This window comes from Halyomorpha halys, unplaced genomic scaffold, assembly GCF_000696795.3.
Source record: "Halyomorpha halys isolate HHAL.00 unplaced genomic scaffold, Hhal_1.1 Scaffold584.1, whole genome shotgun sequence".
Lineage (NCBI taxonomy): Eukaryota > Metazoa > Arthropoda > Insecta > Hemiptera > Pentatomidae > Halyomorpha > Halyomorpha halys.
In genome coordinates, this window is record NW_027116544.1 from 514009 (window position 1) to 526395 (window position 12387).

At 33.6% G+C, this 12387-nt stretch overlaps 1 protein-coding gene across 2 annotated transcripts; it reads left to right on the forward strand.

Moving 5' to 3' along the window:
* The first annotated feature begins 4002 nt into the window (after positions 1-4002).
* On the forward strand, positions 4003-11746 carry LOC106684463 (U11/U12 small nuclear ribonucleoprotein 25 kDa protein). 2 transcript variants are annotated; one of them, XM_014426568.2, is made up of 3 exons: positions 4003-4284; positions 4524-4704; positions 5073-11746. In XM_014426568.2, exons 1-3 carry the CDS (start codon positions 4256-4258, stop codon positions 5319-5321), a joined length of 459 nt encoding a protein of 152 aa, XP_014282054.1. In that variant the 5' UTR covers positions 4003-4255; the 3' UTR covers positions 5322-11746. The 2 variants fall into 2 exon arrangements, with proteins under 2 accessions (XP_014282054.1, XP_066909399.1); XM_067053298.1 differs by lacking the exon at positions 4003-4284 and having other exon boundaries at positions 4299-4704.
* The last annotated feature ends 641 nt before the right edge of the window (positions 11747-12387 follow it).

The window sequence follows — 12387 nt, forward strand, 5'->3', positions numbered from 1 at the left end:
ATAAGGTTAAAGAATTTATTTTTGTATTTCTAAACGTGTGTTAGGTTTTTTTATCAGGAGGAAGTGAGAATTGGTGGAACCAATCTCTTTTAATGCCTTTGCATTTTGATTAATGCATTCTGAGAGGACTGAGAAAAGGCAATATGGCCGATATAGATGGGAATACGGTATTGTGGGTTATTTTGGAAACCCGGAGTTAATTCATTTTTGAAGCCCGGAGTTAATTCATTTTTGGAGCCCGAGGTAGGTTTTTTTGGGGGCTGATACAATTTTAAGTTTTTAGGCCAATATTTAGGAACAATGTTTTTCTGGCTATCATCGTTACATTTGGTAAGGTTGATATGTTGTGACAGGTCACAGTCAAGGCGTACACATATGGCTGTTGATGCGACTTTTAGTCAACTAACATTACTTGTACTATTAATGATCACGCCAGACTCCGTGTGACATAACTATAAATGTGTGAATAGTTACATGATGGTAATGGCTAACACTTTTGCCACAGTAACGGAAAGTGTGCAATATTTCGCTGTTAAGGAATATATATGTGATAGTTAACAAGACAGTTCCTACACTGTCATTATTTGTACTATCAACTATCACGTCTGAGCTAGTGCGACAGTACAATCAAACAGTTACAGTTATTACGTACGGCATTATCTAGTTAATATTTATTTAACTAAGGCAAAAGCTAATAGCTAAATAGTTCTCAGAATTAGTTCCGCAAAAAATGAAACTAATTTAGTTATTGACTGTTAGCTATCACTAATGATTTCAGCTACATTGGTTGTTAGATGGTGGATGCTAACCTCTTAGGGATGCGACATCGACATCGATGTTTTCAAATAATAAGAAGGAACCCAAAGAAAAGTTGAAATAAATCGATGCGCGATTTTTAAATGAATAGCACCTCTTAAAACATATAAAGGGGCCTTAGTATGTTGCAACCAGAAAAGATAAAATAAATCGATACGTCATCTTAAAATCGATGACATTTTCATATTGCATATCCCAAAACATATAAATGGACCTTATCATTTTAGTAATCCGAAAAGTTAAAATAAATCGATACGCAATCTTAAAATCGATAGCATTTTCATATTCTACATATCCCAAAACATAAAAATGGACCCTTATATATAAGATCTCAGAAAAGTTCAAATAAATCGATATAGATCTTAAAATCGATAACATTTTCGTATTCTGCGTCTTAAGAAACACACAAGAGGACCCTAATGTATTTGAAATCTGAAAAGTTAAAAGAAATCTATATGCGATACTAAAATCCACAACATTTTCGTTTTCCACGAATTAAGAAACATATAAGAGGACCTTAATATATTATAAATCAGAAAAGTTAAAATAAATCGATACGTGTTTTTAAATCGTAAGCATTTTTATTTTTTCCGTCTCCTAAAACACTCAAAAGACGCGTGTAGTTTTTTTTCTTACCTCCTTTATTTTTTTTTTCTTCTAAGCCCTATGGGTGCGTGAGAATGAAGTCATGATTAAAAGGGGGTTGAAGGTAGCCTCTTTTTCTGCATTTTGGTAATGCATTTTAAGAGGGAGCTGAGGAAATTTGATTTGTTGGTAAGGGGTAGTCTGTATTTTTTGTCTGTTTGTTGGTGATGGGACTCACCATGTACGTTGATTCAAATAATTTATACACTTGTACTCAGTCGAGTCTGAGTCTGTCTGTGTGTGTCTGCTACCTTTGTGGACGTCCAGTCGGTGTCAGTGTCCTAAATAGTGGATACGTACAGTACTGAAGGCTGTCAAAAAATTTGATGTGTCTCCTCGATATAAATTCTGTCATTGTCAGTAGTTTGAATGTCGTATGTATGTGGTCCGTCTTTCCTCTTTGAAGTTGTCGAGGTATGTATTAGGCGGCTCTCCAGCCTGATATCCACTTTACAGAAAGCCCTCGACAAGACGTATTCAATAATAGGCTAGAAAGAAAGGAACGCCCATGCCAGAGGATGAGCCCTGGACACTGACTTTGGTAGAGGAGGTCTAGGTAAGAGAGAGTCTGAGGTAGAGTAACAGTTCTAGTAGCCGAGAATGAAGCGGACGGACTAAAACTGTTAAGATAGGAGCCAGCTTACTAGTTGCCGAGATAAAGCGGACGGACTAGTAAGCTGATAAGGAGAGGTAGCAGCTCTAGTTGCCGAGATGAAGCGGACGGACTAGAGCTGTGGAGAGACGGGATCAAATACACTGGTTGCCGAGATGAAGCGGACGGATTAAGATTGCTGGAGAGAAGGAGAGGAGATAGGTCATCATCTTGGGTGTGCATACAAAAAACCAACTCTTGTGAGAATACGATTGGCAATGAACCTTTCTATCTCAAGTAGAGTGTACGCCACCATTGCTATGACTAGACCTGGGAAAGGCTTTGGATCAAAGATCGAAGAGGGGATTTAGAGCCCCTTAATTATAGGCCTAGTCTATGTGGCTGTGATCGAGAAGCGTTCTGTACATGTCTGCTTGAGATAGGTTCGTGCATTGTTTTGGTATTGTTTATTAATCATTTTATCGACATCATTAAGTGTTATGTTAAAGAAATTATTAATATATAAAAATAACAATATCTTTTTACAAAATGAAGTCATATGTAAATTTGAGAGCTTCGTTGAGGCTCGAGGTGTTGCGCTCTGGCGGGTTGCAGAGGCTCTCCGAGCTCGCTGCCTGCTACAAAGTGAAGTATGTCTCACTATACCTCTCAGTATACCTCTCTGAAACTGCTGGAGCCTCTTGGCCGTTGACGGTGCTATGTTGGTCAGCATATGTGCTCCGTAGAGCAGGGCTGGTCTCAGGACACTTTTGTAGATCATTAATTTGAGGTGAAGAGAAAGATTAGGAGAAGTTAGCAGGTGATTAAGCCTGTAAAACTTGGTGCTGACCAGCTCAATCTTCTCATTGCAGTGGTGAGCTAGCGTCAGGTGTCTGTCAAGGGTGACACTCAGATATACTATGCTGCCTCCTGGTCTATTCTCGTACCCTGCCACCTTATAGGCTTTAGGGAGAAGACGCTTGTTCTTCTGGAAGGAGAAAATAATACAGTCGGTCTTCTTGGGATTAACTGTAATATTCAGCCATCCCAGTTTCTTGTTTATTTCCATACAAGCCTTCTCTGCCTGCCGTAGAGCTGTCTCTGCATTTATTTAACTACTGTAGATGGCTGCATCGTCGGCATAAGTAGCTACAGTAGCCTTGTACAAGTATACAAGACACTAGCCTTGGCTCCAACAGTTTCAGACTTATAAACTGAGAAAAGTATTAGAGATAGCACAGACCCCTGGGGAACGCCACAGGTAAATGGGACTTCTCCGGAAACCACTTCGCCGACTCGAAACTTTAATGAACGGTGCTGCAGGAGTGATCTCAATAGACTGTATAGCTATTCCGGGAATTCGTTGTCCTGTTGTGTTCTACATAGAAAACTATGGGGCACTGAATCAAACGTTTCCGTGCAGTCTGTTGAGATGATCGCTGTTGCCTCGTTCTTCATTGTCTTTCTTGCTTAGTTCCGGAGATCATAACACAATAAAAAGTCTTCCTTTCCGGCCGGACACGCCCCACAAACACCCCTTGGAAGCGAAGGTTCTGTATCACTTTTGAAATATTTTCTTAAAACGGAAAAAGGATACTTAAGATAGTTTAATCGAGCAATATTTAAACAGCGCCTTCAGATGTCAAATCAACAATGTCACCTAACTAATTATAGCATGTTTACAGAAAGAAATCATCTATCAAATAAGTTCACTGTTTTCTTTATTTTTTTCCTTGAGTCCCAAAAATCTAAGAGGGAGTCGCCCTGCTCCCCTCTGCCTACACCCATGGCTTTAGTTTTTAGTTATTAGTTATAGCTAACTTTTGCCCAACTATGTCTATTTCCCGACTATCTCTTGAATCAAGCCTATTGTTTGCCACCTTTGTAGGCTCTGTACAAAAAGAAGAACAAAAGTTCTTATGGTGCTGAAACTAAGACTATTTGTATATAGTCTAGTGTGTATTTGTGATTCCAAAGTCGATAGTATTAATAATTTTAATTTAAAACATTCATATTTACAATTTACTAATGAAAGAGAGTTTTTAAAGCTGTTTCTTACTACGGCGAGAAGCGAGTATTGTGTACGTCCTGTTGGTGTTCTTGTCTGGAACATTAACACAGATTAGTGCAGTATTAGGGGCTTTCAAAAAGAGTTAGATGTGCCTCCAATAGATGAATTCCGTCTGAAGAATACATTTTATTATGGCTTACGAGGCGACCCTGCTGATAAGGTATAATTATATATCTTATCTAAGACATATTCGTCACCGATTTCAGAAAGAGGGAGGTTACACACAGCATTATGAAAATTGCTCTTAACTCTTTAATAAATCAAAAGATATCTGTCTGTTAATGTTTAGATCCTTGTTGATTTTACACTCATAAACGGTGCTAATTCAATTTTAGAATTGTTTTGGCGGTTTTAACAAACAATGAATGAGGATGAAAATGTTGAACATTCTTTCTCTAGGGATGAGCTTCTGGAAATAACCAAGAAAACTATTGCGGATCTTATTGAAAATGATACTCTTCTTCATGACCTACCAAAAGATGTTACCCTGGAAGAAGTTACAAATCAACTTGCATTAGAACATGGACAGTCAATGACAATATTTCTTCACAAAGAAAATGCTGATGTTTGGCCTATTGTTGTAAGTATACTTCTTTGATAATTAAAGAGGACACTTGTTGTAATGCCACTTATACTGCACTCTTAGATATTAAGCCAGTCAAATCTTTACCCCTTTTATTATCAGTCTAAATACAAGTCATACACTAACATATTTTCTAAATTATTTTCTTGGTTTTATTCTTTCATGCTACTAGAATATGAAAAATTTAAGGCAATTTTTGTTGCATGTGTGGTTTATTGAATTCAATTGGTTTTTACATTATTTCTTTCACTATTATTAAATCTCCCCCAAAATCATTATACCAATGATCATTTTTATTATATTTTCAACTGATACCTTTCTTGTTTATTTTACATTACCTTTTAATATGATATACATGATTTTAGGTTCCATTAAAAGCAACTGTTCTGGACCTAAAACGTGCAATAAGGCGTTACACTACACTTCGGTTAAAGAGATCAGGATTTTCCTCACATATCTCCTGGAAATATGTTTGGAGAAATAATTTTCTCGTTTCTGCACACACTAAGCTTGATGATGATAACAAGAAACTCTCTGATATTGGTTTGAGTAATAAATGTAGTGTTTCATTTATGAAACGACTCCGTCAGAAAAACTGCTCCAAACGTCGATAATATATATTTTTTAACTTGACAGTTTCATATTCTGAGGTATGTTTTAAATAATTCTGTTATAGCTTCTTGAAGTATAACCATTTTGATGATATTTCCTTTTTGTATTTTAATTTTGTAATTGACTAAACCTCTATTGGTTTAATTCAGATATTAATGTTCAGTATATTTCTAAGTACTTGAAGTAACCTTAATTATGAACAATATATTTTTTATTTTGTTAGGATTTTACATTTAGGTTTGTTTGAGTTACTGTTTTGTGATTGTATCATTTCTTTTTTATACAATATTTTTTTTTTTTTATATTTTCAAATGGTAATGAAAAAATACTTTTTAATTGTTCATTGCCAGTTGTAGTTTTATGTGCTCTGTTATTGAATTACTTTTGTCTAATATTTCTGTCATTATTATTATTGTAAAGATATTTAGTTTTCCTTTTATTTATTTAGACTAAGAAAAAGTAATGGTACTTAATATTTCTTTTTTGTATTACACTGTTGGTGCTGAGTTTTAATCAATTAATTCATCAGGGAGTAAAATATATAAATAGAAATGATTTCAGTTGAACACATTTTAAAAAACAAACATATTTTTTCCAGATTTCAAAGATGACTTCTGAACTTTTGAATTTCTTATTAACATGTTCATTCATTCTAAAATGTACATTTGTACTCAACATTTACATTGTGGCTCTAACTTTTGTTGTTTATGATACCTAAAAATATAATATACATGATTTTTTTAATACTTGAGAAAAAGATCTAGGGTCTGAACAAAAATGATTATTGATTTTTATCTTGAGATGAAAGATTTAAATATTTTGAAAAATTGTGTAAAAAAAAAGTATAATCATTTATTAAAAAATCTAGAGTACTTAAGAGGAGAATTTTTTTGAGAATTTGAGCTATTAAAAGTCGACTATAAAGTTCTAATTGTCTATAACAGGTGTGGCCAAGCTCCTTGATAGTCCAAGCCATTTTTCCAAATTTGAATTGTTTGCGAGCCGCAATTAAATATGTATTTAAAAGGTATTAAAAAATTTTTTTTGTACAGATTATATGTATTGAAAACATAAATAAAAGTACAAAATATGTGTATTGAATTTAAATATTAAAAATTAAGCACATTTATTTTACTTCTCTTGATAATTCTTTAAAATTAGGCGACAGCATTTCTCAGTAATTCTTTAAGATGTTGGTTAGTTAATGCTGATCGGTACTTGGATTTGACAAATTTTCAAGTGGAATAAAATGATCTCACAAGCACATTGTTCCGAAAATTGAAGTAATTCGACAAGCAGCCTTTTTTAATTCTGGTACAAATTTCCAAAATTCAGTAATCGACATCGACTTATATTTTAATTGTAAAGCTTCATTTTCATGCATCTCTATTAATTCTAATTCTCCAGATGTTTTTTGAGTCATGATTATATTGGAAATGGAAAACTCTTCTTAAATTATGTTAATTTCAAATGGATTCAGAAAAAAATCAATAGACGATTTAAAATATTTCAAGTCTTGGAATTTCGTCAATATTCCTTGTAGCTTTTTTATATATCCATTGAGTTTTTCATGTTTAATATTGGAACTAATTTTTTTTAATTCAAAGAAAATGACAAACTGTTTTATTTATAATGTCTTTTTGTAAAAGTTTTAATTTAATTGAAAACTAAACATACACTGTGAGAGGTCAGATATTATTTTATCTTTCCCCTGCAATTGTAAATTCCGTGTTTGCAAATGTTCCGTGACATCCGTCAAAAACATTAATTCTTGTAACCACTCGTCTTCATCTAATTCTGAATAGGTTATTTCCTTTGCTTTTAGAAATGCAGTATTGGATCAAACAATTCTATAAAACGATTTAATATGTTAACCATCTAACAATGCAAAAGAAATTAATGTCATTTGGAAGTTCTTCCCCCTTTAATTCTTCAAGGAAATTTTTGAATTGTGAATGATTTTTTGCTTTGGTGCAAATGTAATTTACAATGTGTAACACTGTTTTCATAACATCAGGATATTTTAAATATTTTGTAACGAGATGTTCTTGGCGAATTATGCTGTGAATCGTTATGAATTGTGGAATTTGAGAATCATCTCTTAAAAGCCCAATAAGACTGATTTTTTACCCAGTATTGCCGGAGCTCCATCAGTTTCAATGCTTACAAGTTTATTAAGAGGCCCATCAAAAGTTTTCATTATGGAATCTAATACATTTTTAATATCGACACCGTGGGTTGACTATTGAAGTGCTACTAAATCTAATAATTCTTCTTTAACAACAAAGTCAGTTGAAACAAAATGTATGCAAACTGCCAATTGCGGAAGATCTGCGATATCTGTTGATTCATCTAGGGCTAAGCTGAATGCAATACAGTTCTTCAAATCATTTGTATGTCATTCGGTTGTGTGTCTCGAGATAGGAATTTGTGAAATAACTTAGTGCAATGCTGCATTATTTGGATCTAAAACTTTAAGTACATCTTCCAAGTTTTTTTAATAAACTGTCCCTCTCCATATGGGTGTTTTGCATGAGTAATATTCCAGGTAATAAAAAAGATGTCTTCGGCCACATCATTAGCTTGATTGCTAAAGATCATCAAAATTGACTGTTTATTTAAATTTTATTTTTAAGAAGCAAGTTTATCTGATCTTAATTTTGAATTTGGTGGATACTAATTATAAAACAGGATAATTTGTTTCATAATGTCAACATAAATTGCTAGCTTTATAATTTTTGACTGTAGGATTACAAATAACACATAATGCTTTTCTGTTATTGTCAATAAAAAAGGGATCCTCCCACTCATTAAGACTTCTATTTTCTTATTCATATTTTCTTTTTTATTTCCATTCTATGTCCTCATATTTGTAAAAGAACTGGATTTAATAAATAAATTTAGAAAGTACGAGTTGTGTGTTATTATAACAATAACAACATGTGTTACATAATATGAAACAAATTTAGTTATCTAACCAAAAATGCCAGATTACAAATTACATCCTCGTGATACAAATTGTTTCCTCCAGAGCACAATGTCAATTGTCCGTTGCAATGTAAGTTTACAAATTCAAAATCAGTTGATCACAGAGACGAATACGCCACTGTTTATGTTTGTTCATGCAGTTTTCGATGAGTCATATCATTCTTAACCTTGGATGGAAATGATATAACAAATAATCCTTCAAAGAGCTGCATGTTGATCTGAAATCTGGTGTGAGGCATGGCTGCAGATTCTCTGGATATATGTTCAAAAACATGTCAAAATCTCTGAATCTTTGATGAGTGGTTTAAAATCTTTTTTAGCACAATTTATAGTTCTTGCGCATTAGTCTGCTAAATCGAATAATTGGATTTTTGGAATGGAAAATTTTTTTGAATTAGTCTTTTAACCAATGCAGCCATGCTTTAAGCACAAAGAAAAAATAGTTACAGGAGAGGGAAGATGTCCTAAGTATAAATAGGATGTTTGAGGGCTTTCCATTCAAATTCTTCCAATTTAACTCCTGTAAAGATCATGGTCTGGTGTTTTGTCATGGAGAAGAATAATGCTTCCTACCTCCTCTTTTATTTTGGTAGGAGGTTTTTACTGACTAACACAGACAACAGTGAGCCACATTTACTATTTATCATTAATTAAAGAGTAAAACTCTCCTTGCATAAAAACAAAATCTTGGCAGAATTTTTCTACGAGTTTTCACCTTCATACTTCTTTTATCATTTGATTCTGGGACATTGTATTCTTCCTAAACGGTGCCTTCAAATAAGTTAACATTTCTGAAGGTTTTTTTTTTTACATATGATTTGGTTAAAAAATTGTCCATTGTTCTCCTGGCTCTCTAATAGAGTTGTGTTTTTCTTTGCTTATCGCCATATTCGCTATGTCATTTATGTTGTATTTTCTAAGTGGTAGCAGTGGAGGTTCAAAATTGACTATCTGACTAACAACAGGCAACAGTTAGCCACATTTGCTATTTATCATTTATTAAAGAGTAAAACTCTCCTTGGGGAAGGAGGAAAAACTTTATTAAAAATACCAAGTTGTCCTGCCCAAATTCATTGGACTGCTAGTCACACAGCATACTTATTTTAGTCTAATCAGACAATATTTTCAATCTTACAATAAATAGGCCTAGACAAATATACAATAATAATTGTAAATAGTAGTAATATATAGCAAAACGTATGGGTAATTCTTTATTATCCTTTTTCTGTGCTAAAACTGCGCCAACAGCATAATTACTCGCGTCGGTTGTTAAGTAAAAATCGTCGTTGAAGTCTGGGATTTGTAAAATAGGGCTATTGCATATTAATGATTTTAATTTTTCGAATACTTCTTTATACGAATCGGGGTTGATGTCTTTCTGTCCTTTACAAGGCATTTTGTCAATGGTGATGCGATTATGGCGTAATTTGGTATCATTTTTCTATAGAATCCTGTAAGTCCTAAAAAGCTTTTAATCTCTTTTTCTGTTTTGGGTAATTTAAATTTCTTGACTGCTAATATTTTTTCTGGGTTAGGTTCTATTCCTCTCTCGCTGATAATATGTCCTAAAAAGAGAAGTTCTTTTTTGCAAAATTCCGTCATCAATTTGTATTTTTAGATTATCTTTTTCTAGTTTTTTGAATACTATTTCCAAGTGTTTCCAATGGTCATCGTATTTTCCGATAATATGATAATTGCATCCATATAAACTATTACATTAAGTGTGTCAGAAAAATCGTATTCATTGCTCTTTAGAAAGTAGCTGGAGCATTTGATAATCCAAATGGCATTTGTAGAAATTCTTAATTCTTCTTAGAATGCTGTTTTTGGAATTGATTTTTCTTCCATTTTTATCTGATGAAATCCTGAACAAAGGTCCATTGCTGTAAATATAGTGGCTTTTCCTAATTTTAGGTCTTCTAAAGGTCTTCAATTTTTGGCAATGGGTATTTGTCTGGAATTGTTTCCTTATTAATTTTGCGGTAGTCTATAACAAGTCTTATTTTTTTCTTTCCTGAAGCATCTGCCTTTTTTGGTACTATCCATACAGGCGAGTTGTATGGGGAATTGCTGGGTCTGATAATTTTGGCTTCTAACATTTTTCGTACTTCTTTAATATTTTCTTTAAATTGATGATTAATTTAATGTAATTTTTTGAGTATATGGGATCGTCTGTCTTTGTCTTGATTTTGTGTTCAAGCAAGTCCGTAGCTGTTAGGGGATCATTATCTCTCTTAAATACTTTCAGGTATTTTTGTAGTAAATTAATCAGTTTTTGTTTTTCCTGAGGTGGTATATGGTCAGATCTAATTAATTTTGGGATTTTTCAATTAGTTCATCCTTTTGTGATCGCGGATTTACAATTTCTATTTCTTCTTTTTGCAAATAATATAATGGTAAATAAATTGTTTCATTGACTTTACTGTTAATCGTTATGTTATTTCTGTAAATCCTGGTTTTATTTTAATTTTATCATCCTTGTAGTCGATAAAGTATAATCCACAGTTTTGTTCTATTTCTGTTTCGTTTATACCCTTTTTTTTTCTTTCTTTTTTTAAAATTTATTTATTGATATTTACAACTGTATAAAAAATACAACAAGTAAATTTGATCATAATGATATGATACAGCATGTAGACAACAACTTACAATACTACTAATATATCTTATATACATCAAAACTATTTATCTGATAAAATTATTTTATATATTACATATAATTATCTCCTATTTTGTCATTATTGCTAATATTATTGTCATTCAATTGATAAAAAACTTTTTTACAAACAACAATTTGACAAACAAACTACACCTTACACCGGTACCGCAGACGACTCCGACGACGAGGAACTATCGCTTCCGTCGCGGCCTATCTCGAAAATCTGCAATCGTATTCAGCGATGGATGGACGAACGTGGTGTGGGATCAACATCGGAGGTCTCGAATCCCACATTAATGTTACAAATCAGAGTACTGCCGTTTCAGTCTTTGAAAACGCTAGAAAAGCAGAAATGGTATCTGGCAACGAAAGAATTGTTAGAGGTGGGGATCAACAAATTTATGCATCCGGAGGCCTACAGTCTATGGCGTCTTTTAAGAAAGGAATTACTCGCGGTAACAAGTCAGGGCAACATAGAACATTCTTATTTTCGATTTATTACTGACCGGAGCCCTGATTTCCAAAACGCCTTAAAGATTAACAGAACAATATTGTCCAACATGGTTTTAGACGACTTACGCGAGTTCATACAACACAAGAACGTATACTACTATCCACCTAAAGAGAAGGTACTAACATTAGACGAATCGTATAAGATTATTATGTTGAATCACAAGTCCGGCAAACACAATTGCATATTAATAAAAGGTGTACCCTCTGTAGGTAAGACGTGGTTCGCTAATCGACTAGGTAAATTGATGATCAATACCGGGTATATCGGCAATTCGAACAGATACAATCAATTCCCTTTTCAGGATTGTCCACGACGGAATTTATTAATATTCGATTAACCGAACGTCGAACCTTCGTCTTACGAAAACTTCAAATTGTTGTTTGCTGGTACACCCCTTTCGGCTAATATCAAATATGAAAGCCGGAACCTCCATTGGTAGCAGGGTGGCTTGGTGCAATAAGCTTTTGGAGAGTGCCCTGATCTGTAGAGAATTTTGTGAGTGTTCCACTTTTAAAAATTGATGCATTGTCAGAAACCAGTGTCTTTGGCAATCCATGAGTTGAGAATATATCTTGAAGATATTGAATTGTTGACTCTGATGTATGTGCATTCTTGGAGTAGTGAACTTCTAACCATCTCAATTTAGCGTCAACTTATATAAAAAAAGTGATGATCTTGAAATGGACCGACGTAGTCCACGTGGACCCTTTCAAAGTTTTCTGAGAGTTTCTCCCAGTGGATGGATGGGTGCTTTCGTGGGATTCTTCTTTATTTGCCCATTCTTGGTAATTGCGAACAAGGTGTTCTATATGTTTATCTAAGTGTTGCCAATTAGACGTATTGTCTCGGCAGTTGCTTCATCTTAACAATTCCAATGTGAGTATGATGAAGTTCTTTGAGGACTAAC